Below are 23,886 nucleotides of genomic sequence, written 5' to 3' on the forward strand. Positions count from 1 at the left end.
GCACAGGATTTCTGCTCACAAAAACCCTTTTCCGCAAGCAGCGCTGTGTCCAACCTCCACAGAGATCGCTGAGAGTGGCCCGGCTCCAACAAATCCAAATAATGTGGGGCATGATTCAATATTATATCGCTGAGTACCCCGTACCTTTACGCCAGGGATCAACGACCTACCCAGTACAAAAAAATTAATCTGGGAATAAACCCAATGAACATGGGAAAAGAAAGGAAACTCCTTATCACTCGGATGTTGAAATGTCCACGGGTCTGCCGCCCCTATCTGTTCCATGAACACCAACTTTGCCAAGCCCGATATAATGAAGGACTTGGGACTTGACCTGTCCAGCCGAGGGTCCAACACACAATCCCCGCCCCATCATTAACTGATGCATATTGAGATCAGGAATAGCCACCAGCACCCTCTGAATAAAATAAGTGTCATCCCATTTAGGCGCATGTATATTAACCAAAATCACCGACTAACACCCCACTTACTATTACATACCTCCGTCCCGAGTCTGCTATAATGTTGATTGTTGAAAAAGCCAACATCTCATTAATCTGCTTATTAAGCCCACGTGTCCTGCCATCAAAGTTAGAATGAAATATTTGTCCAACCCATCCCTTCTGCAGTCTTGTCTGATCCCTCACTCTTAAATGGGTCTCTTGTAGAAAGACCACATCAGCCCTCAAACTTTTCAAATGGGCAAAAGCCCAAGACATTTTAAACTGGTCCATTTAACCCCCTCACATTCCATGTGACCAACCGGACAGGGGCCTGCGCCGCCCTCTCTCCCAGGATCAGCCATATTCCTCCTGAGAGTCAGTCCGGTAGGACCACGACCTATGCCAGCTCCAGGCCCATCCAAGATGGCCACCATTACCCCATCATACCAGTTCAAACACAAAGGAACCGGCACCGTCAGCAATCGCCTCCCCTCCAACTCCTCTAATTCTCTCCCACTCAGCTCCACCGCCCCGAACACCAAACAAACAGCCCACTGAAACCCAAAGCCCACCCTCCCCACCACAACAAAACAAACATCTGAAACCTAAGCTCATTATGATAAGAATAAAAGGAACCCCCTGTAGGTAGCCAGCTGCTGCCATCTTCCCCACTCTGCTCCCGTTAACTAGCAAACCTGCTAGCTAGGTGGCCCCCATCTAGGGTGAAAAAAAACCCTACCACACCATGAATCTACAACCCAAACCAAAATTAACTTTAAACTTCATAGGAAGAAAATGGAAACCCACACAGAAAACCCTCCCTCCACCAGTTCCAACAATATCATAAACACCCCAAACTAGCAAATTCTATTACAACAACACACCCTCCCCCACTTTACAACCATCCCACATAGAACAATGCAAAAACAATTTAAAAAATAATACAGGACAACACAAGAGTGTCCAAACAAAAAGGATCCTAGTCCGCCAAGCCTTCAATTCCCCCCCCAATCTAAGTTTATTGACAAAGTCATTCGCCCCCTCCAGCACATTGAAATAATAATGTCTCTGAAAGTAACACAAAGAGGAGCCAGTTACATCATCCCAAAAGGTACATTGCTTCTGCAGAGGGCAGCCTTGGCCTTACTGAATGCCGCGCGCCTTCTTGCCAACTCTGCCCCGACATCTTGATATATCGGAAGGGATGGCCCTCCCATCGACACTCGTGAGTGTCCTTCACCCATCTCAGAACTTGCTCCTTATCCAGGTACCAGTGGAGCCGGACAATTTTCGCCCATGGTGGTCCTCCCGATCTAGGCTTGTCTCAGCGATTGGTGGGCCCGATCCAACTCAGGAAGGATCGAGAAGATCCCCCCCCTTCATCAACTTCTCAAACATCTTAGATACATAGTCAGTGGTACTTGTACCTCCAGGCCCTCCGGCAGACCAATGGTCCTTAAATTCTGAAGTCTGAAGACAATCCGATGACTGTGATCATTGAGTGCCTCCTCCACCTTCTTAATTGTTGTCCCCTGTACCTCCAGCCACTGATCCAACCTGTACAAGGTCGCACAAATAGATGCCACGGCCCACTCAATCATCTTCCTCAACTCATCAGCAACGGCTTGTCTCGGTTTCTTGAATTTTCCCGACGGGAATTCCACCAACTTCTCAGTTGTCCACTGAGGGGGCAATGATGCCACAGAGTGCTCTGCCGTTTTCTCCCTTTCTGAGATTCGGGAGACTTTCAAATTAGATGATGATTCCTTGCTCAATTTATTCCGTGATGTGGAGATGCCGGCGTTGGACTGGGGTGAGCACAGTAAGAAGTCTTACAACACCAGGTTAAAGTCCAACAGGTTTGTTTTGATGTCACTAGCTTTCGGAGCGCTGCTCCTTCCTCAGGTGAATTTATTCTGAGTATTGTACCCCTTAGGCATCACTCGACAGAGGGGAACCTAATTCTGTCACTCTGTACCAATTTCTTCCTAAACAACCTGATAAATGGGTCAAAAGGGCCAAAAGCCAACTCCCCAGGCAGGAGCCACATCGTGTGCGACTGCTCACCTCATAACCATTACTCGAAGCCCACCCATTTTTATGTTAAACCTCAAGATAGCCTGTAAGACTCATTTCTTTGAAATCAGTAGGTAAATGGTTAAACACAGACATTGAGTAAAATTCCTTTATCCTTCTAAATTCTTCAACAAACCCTGTTAAAGTCAGGTTTGGAGTGGTAGGACAGGGGAGTCATAATTTAACCCCCCCCCCCCCCTTCTCATGTAGTCATAACATTTAATGAGATATTACTTTTTAAACGTATGATGCACATTTTAGCAACTGTTAATGTCAAAAATCATAAATTGAAATAATGTGATAATACACAGGGCCAGCTTTAGTTTTACCCACCTCATCAGTAAATCCAATGATTCTGAAACAATGCTGAATGGCTTCAAATTGCTCTCTGTATGAGCTGTTGGTTAAGATGTCCTGCATAATTGTGTCTTTTTCGTTATCGATATACCTACTTAATCACAAAAGAACCATGCTAGCACAGAATCTTAATTTTGAAAATATTCAAATCTTACAATGCAACTAAAAATTAAGAGCAAAGCAAACAATTAGACAGTCCTTTTTTATACACAGCTAATTTAAAAGCAGTATACCCGACTTGCATCGACCAAAACATTTGATGAATATATTACAAGTGCTAGGATGACAGCTGCGCAATCAACGCAGAAGGAGCACAGAATTGGGACAGTATGTGGTGAACTACATTCCTACTGGACTGCAATTCAATACTGGTCCACGTTCTGAGCTGAAATACTTGCATTTAATTTGTGCCTTACTTCAATAGTCTTTTGTATTTCTTAAACGAACATCAAATGCACATTTTAGTACTTGCTTCCGATTTGCTCTCCGTGGCTTTGAAATGGCAGGAAGATAAATTCCAAAGGTTAAGGAACTCTTCGATTGCCATCGGCTTTGTATTTTCATCTCTCCACTGTTCCAACATATTTTTAAACACCGGTGTTTTTACTGGAAACGCATCCATATTTCTGAATTTTTTATTAACATCTAATTTTGTAAAAGATAATTGGAGTGTGGAGTGTTTACCCCTTATGGTGAGTGTGATTTTAAAGTTCCCCCAGTGTTTCACTGTTGAAGTAGTACAAAATGAAAGGTTAGGGCGTCAGTAGGCATTAGAGGATATCTGCTGATCTTGATACAACTAATTGTTAATGACAGAGGACAATTGTCTCAGCATGTTCCAGGTCAAGAGGGCAATGATTTTCCATATGTAACAAGAACACCTCAAACAACATGGTGCATCGGGACAGAACTCCCTGTGATTAGCAAGGTTACCACTGCCCTCAACCTTCCCTCATTCTTTTCCAGCATTACAACATCATTAGAGTCGATTTCAGCGGGAGCGGAGCAGGTTGGTCAATTTCAGCGGGAGCAGTGCGCAAGTGATTTCTGGGAGGTAAGTTTCTCCTTTAAAAACACTTGTCTTTGCAGGAGCAGGCCAGTCGATTTCAGCGGGAGCGGAGCAGGTTAGTCAATTTCAGCGGGAGCAGTGCGCAAGTGATTGCTGGGAGGTAAGTTTCTCCTTTAAAAACACTTGTCTTTGCAGGAGCAGGCCAGTCGATTTCAGCGGGAGCGGAGCAGGTTAGTCAATTTCAGCGGGAGCAGTGCGCAAGTGATTGCTGGGAGGTAAGTTTCTCCTTTAAAAACACTTGTCTTTGCAGGAGCAGGCCAGTCGATTTCAGCGGGAGCGGAGCAGGTTAGTCAATTTCAGCGGGAGCATTGCGCAAGTGATTTCTGGGAGGTAAGTTTCTCCTTTAAAAACACTTGTCTTTGCAGGAGCAGGCCAGTCGATTTCAGCGGGAGCGGAGCAGGTTAGTCAATTTCAGCGGGAGCAGTGCGCAAGTGATTGCTGGGAGGTAAGTTTCTCCTTTAAAAACACTTGTCTTTGCAGGAGCAGGCCAGTCGATTTCAGCGGGAGCGGAGCAGGTTAGTCAATTTCAGCGGGAGCAGTGCGCAAGTGATTGCTGGGAGGTAAGTTTCTCCTTTAAAAACACTTGTCTTTGCAGGAGCAGGCCAGTCGATTTCAGCGGGAGCGGAGCAGGTTAGTCAATTTCAGCGGGAGCAGTGCGCAAGTGATTGCTGGGAGGTAAGTTTCTCCTTTAAAAACACTTGTCTTTGCAGGAGCAGGCCAGTCGATTTCAGCGGGAGCGGAGCAGGTTAGTCAATTTCAGCGGGAGCATTGCGCAAGTGATTTCTGGGAGGTACGTTTCTCCTTTAAAAACACTTGTCTTTGCAGGAGCAGGCCAGTCGATTTCAGCGGGAGCGGAGCAGGTTAGTCAATTTCAGCGGGAGCAGTGCGCAAGTGATTGCTGGGAGGTAAGTTTCTCCTTTAAAAACACTTGTCTTTGCAGGAGCAGGCCAGTCGATTTCAGCGGGAGCGGAGCAGGTTAGTCAATTTCAGCGGGAACATTGCGCAAGTGATTTCTGGGAGGTAAGTTTCTCCTTTAAAAACACTTGTCTTTGCAGGAGCAGGCCAGTCGATTTCAGCGGGAGCGGAGCAGGTTAGTCAATTTCAGCAGGAGCAGTGCGCAAGTGATTTCTGGGAGGTAAGTTTCTCCTCTAAAAACACTTGTCCTTGCAGGAGCAGGCCAGTCGATTTCAGCGGGAGCGGAGCAGGTTAGTCAATTTCAGCGGGAGCAGTGCGCAAGTGATTTCTGGGAGGTAAGTTTCTCCTTTAAAAACGCTTGTCTTTGCAGGAGCAGGCCAGTTGATTTCAGCGGGAGCGGAGCAGGTTAGTCAATTTCAGCAGGAGCAGTGCGCAAGTGATTTCTGGGAGGTAAGTCTCTCCTTTAAAAACACTTGTCTTTGCAGGAGCAGGCCAGTCGATTTCAGCGGGAGCGGTGCGTTAGTGATTTCTGGGAGACCTTCACAGGAGCAGGCTAGTCAATTTCAGCGGTAAACACTTACCTGGTGCCTTTTTCAGTCCCTCTTTGCTGTTTTTAAAAAAATTGTAGTGTTTTAAGGCGGGAACAGGAAGTTCGATCCGAGGACTTGTGGGAAGACCCTCACCAATAAATTCTGGTGGAGAGGAAACCCGAGACACTACACGTGTAGTGTCTCCCACCCGCCCTCCTCCTCTAACCTAATAATAAAACCCATTGGTGTGAGTTAAGTACCATATTTTATTATTATTATTTTTTTTTTAATTTAAGTTAGTTGTTAGCCAGATCTTGGTAGAAAGTTAGAGGGATGGCAGGGAAGGGAGTGCAATGTTCCTCCTGCAGGATGTTTGAGGTGAGGGATGCCATTAGTGTCCCTGCTGATTTTACCTGCAGGAAGTGCTGCCATCTCCAGCTCCTCCAAGACCGAGTTAGGGAACTGGAGCTGGAGTTGGAAGAACTTCGGATCATTCGGGAGGCAGAAGGGGTCATAGATAGCAGCTTCAGGGAATTAGTTACACCAAAGATTGGAGATAGATGGGTAACTGTAAGAGGGACTGGGAAGAAGCAGTCAGTGCAGGGATCCCCTGCGGTCGTTCCCCTGAGAAACAAGTATACCGCTTTCGATACTTGTGGGGGGGGGGACTTACCAGGGGTAAGCCATGGGGTACGGGCCTCTGGCACGGAGTCTGTCCCTGTTGCTCAGAAGGGAAGGGGGGAGAGGAGCAGAGCATTAGTAATTGGGGACTCGATAGTCAGGGGCACAGATAGGAGATTTTGTGGGAGCGTGAGAGACTCACGTTTGGTTTGTCGCCTCCCAGATGCAAGGGTACGTGATGTCTTGGATCGTGTTTTCCGGGTCCTTAGGGGGAGGGGGAGCAGCCCCAAGTCGTGGTCCACATTGGCACTAACGACATAGGTAGGAAAGGGGACAAGGATGTCAGGCATGCTTTCAGGGAGCTAGGATGGAAGCTCAGAACTAGAACAAACAGAGTTGTTATCTCTGGTTTGTTGCCCGTGCCACGTGATAGTGAGATGAGGAATAGGGAGAGAGAGCAATTAAACACGTGGCTACAGGGATGGTGCAGGCGGGAGGGATTCAGATTTCTGGATAACTAGGGCTCTTTCTGGGGAAGGTGGGACCTCTACAGACAGGATGGTCTACATCTGAACCTGAGGGGCACAAATATCCTGGGGGGAGATTTATTAGTGCTCTTTGGGGGGGTTTAAACTAATGCATCAGGGGCATGGGAACCTGGATTGTAGTTTTAGGGTAAGGGAGAATGAGAGTATAGAGGTCAGGAGCACAGATTTGACGTCGCAGGAGGGGGCCAGTGTTCAGGTAGGTGGTTTGAAGTGTGTCTACTTCAATGCCAGGAGTATACGAAATAAGGTAGGGGAACTGGCAGCATGGGTTGGTACCTGGGACTTCGATGTTGTGGCCATTTCGGAGACATGGATAGAGCAGGGACAGGAATGGATGTTGCAGGTTCCGGGGTTTAGGTGTTTTAGTAAGCTCAGAGAAGGAGGCAAAAGAGGGGGAGGTGTGGCGCTGCTAGTCAAGAGCAGTATTACGGTGGTGGAGAGGATGCTAGATGGGGACTCATCTTCCGAGGTAGTATGGGCTGAGGTTAGAAACATGAAAGGAGAGGTCACCCTGTTGGGAGTCTTCTATAGGCCTCCAAATAGTTCTAGGGATGTAGAGGAAAGGATGGCGAGGATGATCCTGGATAAGAGCGAAAGTAACAGGGTAGTTATTATGGGAGACTTTAACTTTCCAAATATTGACTTAAAAGATATAGTTTGTGTACATTAGATGGGTCGTTTTTTGTGCAGTGTGTGCAGGAGGGTTTCCTGACACAATATGTTGACAGGCCAACAAGAGGCGAGGCCACGTTGGATTTGGTTTTGGGTAATGAACCAGGCCAGGTGTTGGATTTGGAGGTAGGAGAGCACTTTGGGGACAGTGACCACAATTCGGTGACGTTTACGTTAATGATGGAAAGGGATAAGTATACACCGCAGGGCATATAGCTGGGGGAAGGGCAATTATGATGCCATTTGACGTGACTTGGGGGGGATAAGGTGGAGAAGTAGGCTGCAAGTGTTGGGCACACTGGATAAGTGGGGCTTGTTCAAGGATCAGCTACTGCGTGTTCTTGATAAGTATGTACCGGTCAGGCAGGGAGGAAGGCGTCGAGCGAGGGAACCGTGGTTTACCAAAGAAGTGGAATCTCTTGTTAAGAGGAAGAAGGAGGCCTATGTGAAGATGAGGTGTGAAGTTTCAATTGGGGCGATGGATAGTTACAAGGTAGAGAGGAAGGATCTACAGAGAGAGCTAAGACGAGCAAGGAGGGGACATGAGAAGTATTTGGCAGGTAGGATCAAGGAAAACCCAAAAGCTTTCTATAGGTATGTCAGGAATAAGCGAATGACTAGGGAAAAAGTAGGACCAGTCAAGGACAGGGATGGGAAGTTGTGTGTGGAGTCTGAAGAGATAGGCGAGGTACTAAATGAATATTTTTCGTCAGTATTCACTCAGGAAAAAGATAATGTTGTGGAGGAGAATGCTGAGACCCAGGCTAATAGAATAGATGGCATTGAGGTACGTAGGGAAGAGGTGTTGGCAATTCTGGACAGGCTGAAAATAGATAAGTCCCCGGGTCCTGATGGGATTTATCCTAGGATTCTCTGGGAGGCCAGGGAAGAGATTGCTGGACCTTTGGCTTTGATTTTTATGTCATCATTGGCTACAGGAATAGTGCCAGAGGACTGGAGGATAGCAAATGTGGTCCCTTTGTTCAAAAAGGGGAGCAGAGACAACCTCGGCAACTATACGGTGAGCCTCACGTCTGTAGTGGGTAAAGTCTTGGAGGGAATTATAAGAGACAAGATTTATAATCATCTAGATAGGAATAATATGATCAGGGATAGTCAGCATGGCTTTGTGAAGGGTAGGTCATGCCTCACAAACCTTATCGAGTTCTTTGAGAAGGTGACTGAACAGGTAGACGAGGGTAGAGCAGTTGATGTGGTGTATATGGATTTCAGCAAAGCGTTTGATAAGGTTCCCCACGGTAGTCTATTGCAGAAAATACGGAGGCTGGGGATTGAGGGTGATTTAGAGATGTGCATCAGAAATTGGCTAGCTGAAAGAAGACAGAGGGTGGTGGTTGATGGGAAATGTTCAGAATGGAGTTCAGTTACAAGTGGAGTACCACAAGGATCTGTTCTGGGGCTGTTGCTGTTTGTCATTTTTTTATCAATGACCTAGAGGAAGGCGCAGAAGGGTGGGTGAGTAAATTTGCAGACGATACTAAAGTCGGTGGTGTTGTCGATCGTGTGGAAGGATGTAGCAGGTTACAGAGGGATACAGATAAGCTGCAGAGCTGGGCTGAGAGGTGGCAAATGGAGTTTAATGTAGAGAAGTGTGAGGTGATTCACTTTGGAAGGAATAACAGGAATGCGGAATATTTGGCTAATGGTAAAGTTCTTGGGAGTGTGGATGAGCAGAGGGATCTAGGTGTCCATGTACATAGATCCCTGAAAGTTGCCACCCAGGTTGATAGGGTTGTGAAGAAGGCCTATAGAGTGTTGGCCTTTATTGGTAGAGGGATTGAGTTCCGGAGTCAGGAGGTCATGTTGCAGCTGTACAGAACTCTGGTACGGCTGCATTTGGAGTATTGCGTACAGTTCTGGTCACCGCATTATAGGAAGGACGTGGAGGCTTTGGAGCGGATGCAGAGGAGATTTACCAGGATGTTGCCTGGTATGGAGGGAAAATCTTATGAGGAAAGGCTGATGGACTTGAGGTTGTTTTCGTTGGAGAGAAGGTTAAGAGGAGACTTAATAGAGGCATACAAAATGATCAGGGGGTTAGATAGGGTGGACAGTGAGAGCCTTCTCCCGCGGATGGAAATGGCTGGCACGAGGGGACATAGCTTGAAACTGAGGGGTAATAGATATAGGACAGAGGTCAGAGGTAGGTTCTTTACGCAAAGAGTAGTGAGGCCGTGGAATGCCCTACCTGCTACAGTAGTGAACTCGCCAACATTGAGGGCATTTAAAAGTTTATTGGATAAACATATGGATGATAATGGCATAGTGTAGGTTAGATGGCTTTTGTTTCGGTGCAACATCGTGGGCCGAAGGGCCTGTACTGCGCTGTATCGTTCTATGTTCTATCTGCTCATCTACTGTGCATGTGAAGCAGATCAGTCAGCTTTCATTTTGATTCCCACTGAATAGAACAACACAATAATGCTACCTAATGCCACACACATCACAGTCCAAAGATGTGCATGTTAGGTGGATTGGCCATGCTAAATTGGCCCTAGGTGGGGTTACGGGGATGGTGTGGGGCTTGGGCCTAGGCAAGGTGCTGTTTCAGAGGCCGGTGCAGACTCGATAGGCCGAATGGCCTCCTTCTGCACTGTAGGGATTCTATGATTATGTAATTTATAAAGTGTAGGGGACCATCATTTACCCCTGCTATGAGAATACATGAGACACAAGGATACAGCTGCAAAGTTATGTAAAATTTTATCATGGGTGAACAATAAATATGGAGCAATATGACAAGCAAATTTTACAATATGGAATCGGAGGACACCCACCTAATGCATGATACTATTGTTATGTCTTACCTCACCAGATTCTCTAATTGCTTTAAAGTGTGTTAGATAATCTATACTGAGATTATAGTCAGGTTCCATCTTGCATGAAGGGCTCCATTTAGTAATTAAACTACAGTGCAGAAATATATAGAGCATGTCCAAATTAGCTTACATCTCAAAGGCTCCATCGTGGTTAAAACATGCTGGCCTGGTAAATGATAGTTGTGGAGTTCTATCCTTTTCAGGTAGATAAATACATCTGTCTCACAACCATAATTATCCATTGATTCTACAGATTTTTCAGCTTCAGTTTGTCCATGGCCTACAAATCACTCACTTGCTCTGTCTGCTGCTTCTTGATTTTGTGGTGTTCTCCAACTTTGCAATTATCTTTCCAATGCAGCAACAGACTCTGTATACTCCTTTCATCCTCATTCTCACAAAATTGCCTTCTTCAGTATGTTCTCCAATACTCTAACCTCAAAATGCTTCTGGCCTTCATTCGATATGCCAGTCTCCAAAGTTGGACAACATGACACCACCCCAAGTGACATTGTTTCACAGGTCGGCGCAACACCGAGGGCCGAAGAGTCTGTACTGCGCTGTAATGTTCTATGTTCCATATGTTCTATGTTATCCCACCATGGGACTTCCAATTTTAAGTCTGGACTGCTTCCTGTTATCATCCATCTCGTTCCTTTTTCCTATTTACTATCATCAGGTCTTACGCAACCAAATTTTTATACAATCAAGCCAATGTAACTTGAGCTTTCAGAGTCCATTTGTGTGCTGCTATTTTGGCTGCGTTTCAGACACGAGCCCATCACTATACTTCCACTTTTTTAAAACATGCATTTATTTTTACATCTCCTAGAACTTCCTCTATTTTGCTGAATCAGCTGAGTCATTCTCAGCTGTAGCTGGTTAACTGTGCAACTGGTTTAATCCAGTTTCCGGAGCATTGTTTTTGAGGCCCAAAAAGGGAGGCCACCTCAGTGCTCCAGTGCTACTTGGCTAAGTGGGAGTGCTTTTGGAGTTGGGTGAAAACAGGAGAAGTTGAAGCTAAAAGGTGCAGAGCTCAGTCTCAGTCTGGACAGGAGTGGAGCAGAGTGCAGCTGTGCTTCATAAACACCAAGGTCAGATTCCTGGTCCCATTGACCTCGCAGGCAGCATCACAGTGAAGCAGTCATAAGTTTTAGAAACATTTTTTTGGAAAAAGGGATTAACTATAAGTTTTTATTTTGAGGAAGGGATTAACACAGAATCAACACAAATAAGTGAAAGTCAGGGTCATTGTAATACAGTAATATAAGTAAACAAAGTAGGACAAGGGAAGTAAAGATAGCGCAAGAGAGGTAAATTAATAGTATTCTTATATAAGCATAATTTTTTGTTAAAAAGGGAGTAAATAAGGGATTTAAGGGTAACCATGGCAGGAGAGTTTGAACGTGTGATATGCTCCTCCTGTCCTATATGGCAAATTATGGAAGCTCCAACTGTCCCTGGTGACCACGGCGGCAGGAAGTGTGTCCAGGATGGCTTGTTGCCTCCCTGGTACCAGGGTCAGGGATATCACTGAACAGCTGCAGGGCATACTGACATGGGAGGGCAAATACACAGTTCTCGTGGTATACATTGGTACCAACGATATAGGCAGAAAAAGTGATGAAGTCCTGCAAGTAGAATTTAGGGAGCTAAGAAGTAGAGTAAAACACAGTACTTAGAGGTAGTAACGTGCTGGTGAGACTAGAAATAGAAGTTTGGTCCAGATAAATGCATGGCTGAAAAAAGTGATGCAGGAGGGAGCGCTTTAGATTTCTGGACACTGGGACTGTTTTAGGGGATGGTGAGACCTGTACAAGGCAAACGGTTTGCACCTGGACCGAAATGGGACCAGCGTTCTTGCAGGGAGGTTTGCTAGTGCTGTTGGGGAGGGTTTAAACTAACTTGGCAGAGGGCTGGGATCCTGAGCGAAGTTTCTGCAGGGATAGATGCACAGCCAAAATTAGAGGAGGCAGCAAGTGAGTGAGGAAGGCATAGAATTGCTGGACCAGTGAAGTCACAAGGGAGATTGGCAAGATTGGATAGTATTTATTTTAAGGTCGCCATGATGTGGAGATGCCGGCGTTGGAGTGGGGTGGGCACGTTAAGACGTCTTACGACACCAGGTTAAAGTCTCAGGTCTATTTGGAATCACTAGCTTTCGGAGTGCACGTCCTTCATCATGTGACTCAGAGGCAAACTCACCTGATGAAGGAGCTGTGCTCCGACAGCTCGTGATTCCAAGTAAACCTGTTGGACTTTAACCCGGTGTTGTATGACTTCTTACTATTTATTTTAATGCAGCGAGTCTGATGAACAATGCAGATGAGTTAAGGCCATAAATTAAAACAGAGGGTATGATGTCATTGCTGTCACTGAGATATGGTTGTGAGAGGGACAGGATTGGCAGCTCAATATTCCAGGAAATAGGATATTCAGGTGAGACAGAGAAGGAGGTAAAAGAGAGGGTGTTGTAATTTCGATCAGGGAATTAATGACAGCTAGTCCAGTGAATCAATCTAGTCCAGTGAAAATACCACTATGCCACCTCCTCCCCAAAGGCCTAAAATCAAAGTTCTAAATTGGGGGAAGGCTGATTTTAATAAGATCAGATATGATTTGGCTAGAGTGGACTGGAGAAGTCACTTTTAGGTAAATCTGTGACAGATAAATGAGATGCATTCAAGAAGGAAATAGGGAGAGTGCAGGGCCAACATTTTCCAATCAAGAAAAAGGGTGGAACTAACAAATCCAGTGAACCCTGAGTATCGTGGGATATACAGCTTTAGATAAGGAGAAAAAGGGAGATTTATGGCAAATATCGAGGGCTCAAAACAGCAGATGCCCAAGAGGCATATAGAATGTATAAGAGGGAACTTAAAAAGACAATTAGAAGAGACAAAAGGGGACATGGAATTTTACTGGCAGGTAAAATAAAGGAAAATCCCAAATTGTTTTACAAGTATATTACGGATAAAAGGATAACTAGGGAAATAGTAGGACCCATTACGGACCACAGTGGTAATTTGTGCATTGAACTGGAGGACGTAGGTAGAGTTTTAAATGAATACGGTGTTCATTAGTGAAAGGACAGGTGTGGATGTATAAAACAGGGAGAAGGACTGTGATAAAATTAAAGAGATTTATATAGACAGAGAGAAGGTTCTGAGTTGTCTGGCAGGCTTAAATGTGGACAAATCTCAGAGCCAGATGAAATGTATCCTAGGCTGTTGAGTGAGGCAAAAGAAAAAATAGCGGGAGCCCTGGCAAGAATGTTCAATTTCTTCCTGGCCACAGGAGAGATGCTGGAGGACTGCAGGATAGCCAAAGGTACCATTATTTAAGAAGGGAGGAAGGGATCAAGCAGGATACTACAGGCCAGTCAGTCTAACCTCTTTGGTGGGGAAACTCTTGCAAGTAATTCTGAGAGATCAAATTAATCTGCATTTGGAGAAGTAGGGATGAATCAAGAACAGGAACAAGAAGGTTTTGTTAAGGCGAGGTCATGCTTAAACAACTTGATTGAACTTTTCAAAGAGATGATCAGGTGTGCAGATGAGGGCAATGCACTTGACATAGTCTACTTGGACTTCAGCAAAACTTTTGATAAGGTCCCACGTGGGAGACTGATAGCAAAGGTAAGAGCCCATAGGATCCAAGGAAATTTAGCAAATTGGATCCAGAATTGGTTGAGTGACGGGAAACAGAGGGTGGTGGTCGAGGGGTGTTTTTCTGACAAGTGTCCAGTGGGGTCATAGAAACATAGAAAATAGAAGCAAGAGGAGGCCATTCGTCTCTTCAAGCCTGCTCTGCCATTCATTATGCTTATGGCTGATCATCAAGTTCAATACCCTGATCCCTTTAGCCCCAAGAGCTATATCTAATTTCTTCTTGAAATTACACAACGTTTTGACCTCAACTACTTTCTGTGGTAGTGAATTCCACAGATTCACCACTCCCTGGGTGAAGAAATTTCTCTTCACCTCAGATAAAAAGGTTTACCCCTTAACCTCAAACACTAGTTCTGGACCCCCCACAACATTGGGAATATTCTTTCCAAATCTACCCGGTTTAATCCTGTTAGAATTCTATATCCCCTCTCATTCTTCTAAACTCCAATGAATATAATCCTAACCGATTAAGTCTCTCCTCATATGACAGTCCCGTCAGCCCAGGAATCAGCCTGCTAAACCTTCGCTGGACCTCCCTCCATAGCAAGAACACCCTTCCTCAGGTAAGGACACCAAAACTGCACACAATACACCAATGCCCTATACAATTGCAGTAAAACATCCCTGTTCCTACACTCAAATCCTCTTGCTACGAAGGCCAACATACCATTTTCCTTCTTTACTGCCTGCTGTATGTGCACGCTTACTTTCAGTGACTGATGCACGAGGACACCAAGGTCTCGCTGAGTATCCACCTCTCTCAATTTACACCCATTCAAATAATAATCTGCTTTCCTATTTTTGCTACCGAAGCGGAAAACCTCAGATTTATCCACATTATACTGCATCTGCCAATCATATGCCCACTCACCAGCCTGTCCTAATTCTCTTGAAGCATCTCTGCATCCTCCTCACGGCTCATCCTCCCACCCATCTGCAAATTTTAAAATAATACATTTTGTTCCCTCATCCAAGTAATGAATAATGAATATATAATATGAATAGTTGGGGTCCTAGCACAGATCCCTGTGGTACCCCACGAGTCACTGCCTGTCAGTCGGAAAATGACTCATTTATTCCAACTTTTTGCTTCCTGTCTGCTAACCAGTTTTCTATCCATCTCAAGACACTACCCGCAATCCCTTGTGCTTTAACTTTACATAGTAATCTGTTGTATGAGTCCTTGTTGAAAGCCTCTGAAAGTCTAAATAAACCACATCCATCGGGTCTCCCTGGTCAACTCTACTAATTACCTTTAAAGAATTCTCGTAGATTTGTCAAGCATAATTTTCCTTTCGTAAATCCATGCTGATTTTGTCTGATTAGACCACTGCTTTCCAAATGTTGCACTATGAAATCCTTGATAATGGACTCTAGCACCTTCCCTTCTACCGACATTAGGCTCACTGGTCTAGAGTTCCATGTTTTCTCTCTACCTCCCTTTTTGAATAGCGGGGTTACATTAGCTACCCTCCAATCTGTAGGAACCATTCCAGAGTCCAAAGAATTTTGGAAAATGACCATCAATGGATCTTCTATTTCTAGAGCCACTTCCTTAAGTACTCTGGGATGAAGATTATCAGGCCCTGGAGATTTGACCACCTTCAGTCCCATTAATTTCCCCCAAACCATTTCTTTACTAATACTAATTTCCTTCAGCTCCTCACTAAAACTTGTTTTTCTCAGAACTTCCGGTCCATTATTCATGTCTTCCCTTGTGAAGACAGAAGCAAAGTATGAATTTAGTTCCTCGGTCATTTCTTTGTTCCCCGTTATGAATGCCCCCATTTATGACTGAGGGGACCGTGGAGATATGCCTGTGAATAATATTGTATACACTTAGCAATGCGACCTCCAACCAGCAGGTGGCATCAGACATCAGTCATGTGCCATCCGGCTCTCGCCAGAAGGTGTAAGGCATACACCAGGACAGTCACACATAAGGGTAGTTCCAGGAGAGTCTATGCAACTCAAATAGTAACTCAGTCTGCATAGCATTCTGATTGTTACCTTACCATGTGTAAATCAATAAGCCATCATTCTAGTTGAGTCACCAGCAGTTCTGTATGAATCATTGCAAAGACAAGGTCACAGAACACAACAGGGCCTACATTAGTTTTAATCAATCTTTATCTCCTTACATACCTGTAGAAAGTTTTACAGTCAGATTCTATATTCCCATTTCGCTTACTTTCATATTGTATTTTCCCCTTCTTAATCAATCCGTTGGTTTGCCTTTGCTGAATTTTAAACTGTTCCCAATCCTCAGGTCTATTTCTTGCTAATTTGTATGCCTCTTCTTTGAATCTACTACTAGCTCTAATTTCCCTTGTAAACCTTGGTTTTACCACAGTCCCCTCTCTACTAGAGGCTAGATTCACAGTATAAAAGGGATCCCCTACAGTGCAGACTTCGTTTGCACTGAGTGCTGAATTTGGTGCATTTGAGTGCTATAGTGAGAGTTTGGTGACTGAGGGAGTACAAGGCTTCATTTTTATCTAAAGTATAGTCTTTCTTTTATTTAGTTAATTAACTTAAAAGTTGCTGTTTGGTTTAGAAGAAGGTGAATTTCCAATCAGCTTTAAACAAAGGTTCTACTTGTAGGTACTTGCAGCTGGAGCTTATTAATTAGTTAATTGGATTAGGCCAGTTTTCAGAGGCTAGATTCACAGTATAAAAGTGATCCCCTACAGTGCAGACTTTGTTTGCACTGAGTGCTGAATTTGGTGCATTTGAGCGCTATAGTGAGAATTTAGTGACTGAGGGAGTGCTGAATTTGGTGCATTTGAGTGCTATAGTGAGAGTTTGGTGACAGGGAGTTAGGTGAGGAGGGAGTACGGTGCTCCTTTCATTTCATTTCCGCAAAGAGCGAGAAGGGAGCCAGGGGTTTGCAGAGAGTGCAGCTGACTGGGAGCAGAGTCGGAGGGCGGAGGTCCAGTTGGTCCACAGGGCAGCTATATTCTGTAAGGTAAGAGGGGATGGAGGCTAGGCCAGTTGCATGCTCCTCCTGTAGGATGTGGGTGGTGAAGGATACCACCGGTGTCCCCGCTGACTATACCTGCGGGAAGTGCACCAAACTCCAGCTCCTAAAAGACCGTGTTAGGGAACTGGAGCTGAAGCTGGATGAACTCCGGATCATCCGGGAGGCAGAGGGAGTGATAGAGAAGAGTTACAGGGAGGTAACCACACCCAAGGTACAGGACAAGAGTAGCTGGGTTACAGTCAGGGGAAAGAAAACAAACAGGCAGACAGTGCAGGGATCCCTCGTGGCCGTTCCCCTTCAAAACAAGTATACCATTTTGGATGCTGTTGGGGGGGATGACCTACCGGGGGAAGGCTCTAGCGGCCAGGTCTCTGGCACTGAGTCTGGCTCTGGGGCTCAGAAGGGAAGGGGGGAGAATAGAAAAGCAATAGTAGTAGGAGATTCAATGGTTAGGGGAATAGATAGGAGATTCTGTGGTCGCGAGCGAGACTCCCGGAAGGTATGTTGCCTCCCGGGTGCCAGGGCCAGGGATGTCTCGGATCGTATCTTCAGGATCCTTAACGGGGAGGGGGAGCAGCCAGAAGTCGTGGTGCACATTGGTACCAACGACGTAGGTAGGAAAAGGGGTGTGGAGGTAATAAACGAGTTTAGGGAGATAGGCTGGAAGTTAAAAGCCAGGACAGACAGAGTTGTCATCTCTGGTTTGTTGCCGGTGCCACGTGATAGCAAGGCTAGGAATAGGGAGAGAGTGCAGCTGAACACGTGGCTGCAGGAATGGTGTAGGAGGGAGGGCTTCAGGTATTTGGATAATTGGAGCGCATTCTGGGGAAGGTGGGACCTGTACAAGCAGGACGGGTTGCATCTGAACCAGAGGGGCACCAATATCCTGGGAGGGAGGTTTTCTAGTACTCTTCGGGAGGGTTTAAACTAATTTGGCAGGGGAATGGGAACCGGATTTGTAGTCCAGCAACTAAGCTAGCTAATATTCAGGACGCCAAAGCGTGTAGTGAGGCAGTGGGGAAGGGAACACTGACAAAGAAGAGTACTTGCAGGCACGTAGATGGGTTGACGTGTGTATACTTCAACGCAAGAAGCATCAGGAATAAGGTGGGTGAACTTAAGGCATGGATCGGTACTTGGGACTACGATGTGGTGGCCATCACGGAAACTTGGATAGAAGAGGGGCAGAAATGGTTGTTGGAGGTCCCTGGTTATAGATGTTTCAATAAGATTAGGGAGGGTGGTAAAAGAGGTGGGGGGGGTGGCATTGTTAATTAGAGATAGTATAACAGCTGCAGAAAGGCAGTTCGAGGAGTATCTGCCTACTGAGGTAGTATGGGTTGAAGTCAGAAATAGGAAAGGAGCAGTCACCTTGTTAGGAGTTTTCTATAGGCCCCCCCAATAGTAGCAGTGATGTGGAGGAACAGATTGGGAAACAGATTTTGGAAAGGTGCAGAAGTCACAGGGTAGTAGTCATGGGTGACTGTAACTTCCCAAACATTGAGTGGAAACTCTTTAGATCAAATAGTTTAGATGGGGTGGTCTTTGCGCAGTGTGTCCAGGAAGCTTTTCTAACACAGTATGTAGATTGTCCGACCAGAGGGGAGGCAATATTGGATTTGGTACTTGGTAATGAACCAGGGCAAGTGATAGATTTGTTAGTGGGGGAGCATTTTGGAGATAGTGTCCACAATTCTGTGACTTTCACTTTAGTAATGGAGAGGGATAAGTGCGTGCAACAGGGTAAGGTTTACAATTGGGGGAAGGGTAACTACGATATTGTCAGACAAGAATTGAAGTGCATAAGTTGGGAACATAGGCTGTCAGGGAAGGACACAAGTGAAATGTGGAACTTGTTCAAGGAACATGTACTACGTGTCCTTGATATGTATGTCCCTGTCAGGCAGGGAAGAGATGGTCAAGTGAGGGAACCATGATTGACAAGAGAGGTTGAATGTCATGTTAAGAGGAAAAAGGAGACTTATGTAAGGCTGAGGAAACAAGGTTCAGACAGGGCGCTGGAGGGATACAAGATAGCCAGGAGGGAACTGAAGAAAGGGATTAGGAGAGCTAAGAGAGGGCATGAACAATCTTTGGCGGGTAGGATCAAGGAAAACCCCAAGGCCTTTTACACATATGTGAGAAATATGAGAATGACTAGAGCGAGGGTAGGTCCGATCAAGGACAGTAGCGGGAGATTGTGTATTGAGTCTGAAGAGATAGGAGAGGTCTTGAACGAGTACTTTTCTTCTGTATTTACAAATGAGAGGGGCCATATTGTTGGAGAGGACAGTGTGAAACAGACTGGTAAGCTCGAGGAAATACTTGTTAGGAAGGAAGATGTGTTGGGCATTTTGAAAAACTTGAGGATAGACAAGTCCCCCAGGCCTGACGGGATATATCCAAGGATTCTATGGGAAGCAAGAAATGAAATTGCAGAGCCGTTGGCAATGATCTTTTCGTCCTCACTGTCAACAGGGGTGGTACCAGGGGATTGGAGAGTGGTGAATGTCGTGCCCCTGTTCAAAAAAGGGACTAGGGATAACCCTGGGAATTACAGGCCAGTTAGTCTTACTTCGGTGGTAGGCAAAGTAATGGAAAGTGTACTGAAAGATAGGATTTCTGAGAATCTGGAAAGACACTGCTTGATTAGGGATAGTCAGCACGGATTTGTGAGGAGTAGGTCTTGCCTTACAAGCCTTATTGAATTATTTGCTGTTTAGCACAGGGCTAAATCGCTGGCTTTGAAAGCAGACCAAGGCAGGCCAGCAGCACGGTTCAATTCCCGTAACAGCCTCCCCGAACAGACGCCGGAATGTGGCGACTAGGGGCTTTTCACAGTAACTTCATTTGAAGCCTACTTGTGACAATGAGCGATTTTCATTTTCATTTGAGGAGGTGACCAAGCATGTGGATGAAGGTAAAACAGTGGATGTAGTGTACATGGATTTTAGTAAGGCATTTGATAAGGTTCCCCATGGTAGGCTTATGCAGAAAGTAAGGAGGCATGGGATAGTGGGAAATTGGCCAATTGGATAACAAACTGGCTAACCGATAGAAGTCAGAGAGTGGTGGTGGATGGCAAATATTCAGCCTGGATCCCAGTTACCAGTGGCGTACCGCAGGGATCAGTTCTGAATTTAAGAGCCGTGAGGTGATGATGTAGCTGTACAAAACTTTGGTAAGGCCACATTTGGAGTACTGTGTACAGTTCTGGTCGCCTCAGTTTAGGAAGGATGTGGAAGCTTTGGAAAAGGTGCAAAGGAGATTTACAAGGATGTTGCCTGGAATGGAGAGTAGGTCTTACGAGGAAAGGTTGAGGGTGCTAGGCCTTTTCTCATTAGAACGGAGAAGGACGAGGGGCGACTTGATAGAGGTTTATAAGATGATCAGGGGAATAGAATAGAGTAGACAGTCAGAGACTTTTTCCCCAGGTGGAACAAACCATTACAAGGGGACATAAATTTAAGGTGAATGGTGGAAGATATAGGGGGGATGTCAGAGGTAGGTTCTTTACCCAGAGAGTAGTGGGGGCATGGAATGCACTGCCTGTGGAAGTAGTTGAGTCGGAAACATTAGGAACCTTCAAGCAGCTATTGGATAGGTACATGGATTACGGCAGAATGATATAGTGTAGATTAATTTGTTCTTAAGGGCAGCACGGTAGCATTGTGGATAGCGCAATTGCTTCACAGCTCCAGAGTCCCAGGTTCGATTCCGGCTTGGGTCACCGTCTGTGCGGAGTCTGCACATCCTCCCCGTGTGTGCGTGGGTTTCCTCCGGGTGCTCCGGTTTCCTCCCACAGTCCAAAGATGTGCAGGTTAGGTGGATTGGCCATGATAAATTGCCCTTAGTGTCCAAAATTGCGCTTAGTGTTGGGTGGAGGTGTTGACCTTTGGTAGGATGCTCTTTCCAAGAGCCGGTGCAGACTCAATGGGCCAAATGGCCTCCTTCTGCACTGTAAACTCTATGATAATCTATGATTAATCTAGGACAAAGGTTCGGCACAACATCGTGGGCCGAAGGGCCTGTTCTGTGCTGTATTTTTCTATGTTCTATACTCTTGTGCCCCTCAGGGGTCAGTGTTGGGAACCTCGTTGTGTGTGGTTTATGTAAATGATTTAAACATGAATGTAGGAGGGTTGATCAGTAAGTTTGTGGATTATATCAAAATAAGTGGGGTGGTAAATAGTGAGGATAGCGTTAGATTGCAGGAGGATATAGACAGGCTGGTCAGATAGGCTGGTCAGTGGCAAATGGGATTCAATCCGGATAAGTGTGAGATGATGCACTTGGGCAGAACAAACAAGGCAAGGGAATACATGATAAACAGCAGAGCATTGGGAAGCACCGAGGATCAGAGGGACCTTGGTGTGCATTTACACAAGTCCCTTAAGGGCAGAAAGCTGCAGTGGTTAAGACTGCATATGGTATACTTGCCTTTATTAGCTACGGCATAGAATTTAAAGCAGGGAGGTTATGCTGGAACTTTACAAAACGTTAGTTAGGCCACAACTAGAATATTGTGTGTTGTTCTGGAATCCACATTATAGGAGGGATGTGATAGCACTGGACAGGCTGCAGAGGAGATTTACCAGGATGTTGCCTGGGTTGGAGAATTTTAGCTATGAAGAGCGATTGGATAGACTGGGGTTGTTTTCCTTGGAGCAGAGGAGACTGAAGGGGGACATGATTGAGATGTATAAAATTATGAGGGGCATAGATAGAGTAGACAGGAACAAACTTTCCCCTTGGTAGAGGGATCAATGACCAGGGGGCATAGATTTAAGCTAACAGGCAGGAGTACCTCCCCGTGTGTGCATGGGTTTCCTCCGGGTGCTCCGGTTTCCTCCCACAGTCCAAAGATGTGCAGGTTAGGTGGATTGGCCATACTAAATTGCCCATAGTGTCCAAAATTGCCCTTAGTGTTGGGTGGGGTTACTGGGTTATGGGGATAGGGTGGAGGTGTGGACCTTGGGTAGGGTGCTCTTTCCAAGAGCCGGTGCAGACTCGATGGGCCAAATGGCCTCCTTCTGCACTGTAAATTCTATGAAGTTTTAAGAGGGGATGTGAGGAAAAGCATTTTCACCCACAGGGTGGTAGGAGTCCGGAACTCTGTCTGAAAGGGTGGCGGAGGCAGAGACCCTCATAACATTTTAGTATTTCGATGTGCACTTGCGATGTCAACGCACACAAGGCTATGGGCCTACGGAAAATGGAATTATACTACTTAGGTGCTTGTATTTGACCGGCATAGACGTGATGGGCTGAAGGACCTTTTCCGTGCTGTAGACCTCTATGACTCTATGATTCGCCCTCCTATCATCACGCTCCTTCCATTTCTCCACTCTCAGGTACTCTTCCCTCCCAATTCACTATCCTTAATGTTTGTTGCTGCTGTCCCAGGCTCGGCTCCCTCTTCTAACTGTTTTCATAAATATTCAATTGCTTTTTTCCAATTAAGGGGCAATTTAGTGTGGCCATTCCACCTGCCCTGTGCATCTTTTGTGTTGTGCAGGTGAGACCCACGCAGACACGTGAGAATGTGCAAACTCCACATGGACAGTGATCTGGGGCAGGGATCAAACCCGGGTCCTTGGCGCCGTGAGCCAGAGTGCTAATCACTATGCTACCGTGCTGCCCGACTCCCTCTTAGATGAACCTACAAATTCCCTCAATCGCTCTCTTGGGATCCTCCAATGCGTTCAGTAAAAGCACACAGTGCTGGCTTGTTACAAGCTGCAACCTCAATTGCGCATCTCACTGTCTCACGGAGTTCCTGTTCAGTGTATCTGAATCATAGAATTTACAATGCAGAAGGAGGCCATTCGGCCCATCAAGCCTGCACCAGCCATTGGAAAGGGCACCCTACCTAAGTCCACCCTATCCCCGAAACACAGTAACCCTACCTAACCATTTTGGGACACTAAGTGCAATTTAGCATGGTCAATCCATCTAATCTGCACATCTTTGGACTGTGTGAGAAAACCGGAGCACCCGGAGGAAACCTACGCAGACACGGGGAGAACGTGCAGACTCCGCACAGACAGTGACCCAAGCCGGGAATCGAACCTGGGACCCTGGCGCTGCGAAGCAACAGTGCTAACCACTGTGCTACCGTGCCGCCCTGCTAGGGTTAAACTGGCCAATCTCCTTTCTGTCCAACACATCCATCACACTGCTGATTCTGCACACTCTACCAGTGGATTCACGCTCACTACTCCTCTACGCATCTCCCTACAAAATGTCAATTTACTTGTGAACAAGGTCGTTGGTATCCATGAACTTATTGTGCATGACTGCATCAACATCATAGCCTAAATAAGGGATGATGACACCTTTCCTGTAATTCAAGCCTCCTCACCAGGCTACACCTTTCACCACTTGCCCTGTTAAGACCATTGTGGTGATGTGATGCATATTATCAGATCACGCCTTGGCTTCTACTCCTCTGCCACAATTTTCACCTTTGAGAATAGCACCATGTCCCACTCTTTACTGCTCTTTCTCAAAATGTTTGTTCTCTACCACCCTCCTACATACCATGACAATTTTCTCACCAAGATATCTTTACTGCTTTCCTACCTCAGCCTCTCCATCAAATGGCTTCTCATCCTCGGATTTCAATATTCATCTCGACTGATCATGCTCTCTTTTCTGTCCTTCGAATTTCACTGCCCTCTTATCCTCATGAAATTTCGCCCTTCAAGTAAACTCCCAAGGTCACACCCTTGACCTTGACATCTCAAGTGGTCTTGTTTGTCCTGTCATATCAATCACACAAAGGCCATCTCTGATAACCTCCTTGTATCATTCTCCACCCACATCCCCCTTCTATGTTCTACCCTTCCTCGTTCCGTATCCATCCTTGGAAAAAATTATTTCCCAATTTGTTTACAACTGCACTGTCAAAATCCCAATTATCTCACCTTTGACTTTGGCACACCATTGCATTTCTGCACTTTTGATCCCCTAATCCCCGATAAACCATTCTCTCTCTCACCCTGGTTGTTTCCCTGGTGAGACCCTTATCTCCACTGTGGCCATCTAACATGGCCGCCCGCAAAGATCGATGGGAAATTTGGTCAAAGACAGAATACAGACAGGCTGCAGCCTGCAAATATACAAAAGCTGCAGCTCAGACTTTTGCAGAAACTGACA

At 45.7% G+C, this 23,886-nt stretch overlaps 1 protein-coding gene across 9 annotated transcripts in view; it reads right to left on the bottom strand.

The window, feature by feature from the left end:
• myo3b (myosin IIIB) overlaps positions 1 to 23,886 on the bottom strand; it is a 1,137,435-nt gene that overhangs the window by 704,106 nt on the left and 409,443 nt on the right. For 7 of the 9 annotated variants that reach the window (XM_072475849.1, XM_072475846.1, XM_072475847.1 and 4 more), the window contains one exon: positions 2,853 to 2,970. In XM_072475849.1, the coding sequence (XP_072331950.1) occupies positions 2,853 to 2,970 (118 nt within the window). The remainder of the gene's footprint in view (positions 1 to 2,852; positions 2,971 to 23,886) is intronic. The other 2 variants (XM_072475848.1, XM_072475844.1) reach the window with 1 other exon arrangement.

This window comes from Scyliorhinus torazame, chromosome 2 (genome assembly GCF_047496885.1).
Source record: "Scyliorhinus torazame isolate Kashiwa2021f chromosome 2, sScyTor2.1, whole genome shotgun sequence".
NCBI classification, from domain to species: Eukaryota; Metazoa; Chordata; class Chondrichthyes; order Carcharhiniformes; family Scyliorhinidae; genus Scyliorhinus; species Scyliorhinus torazame.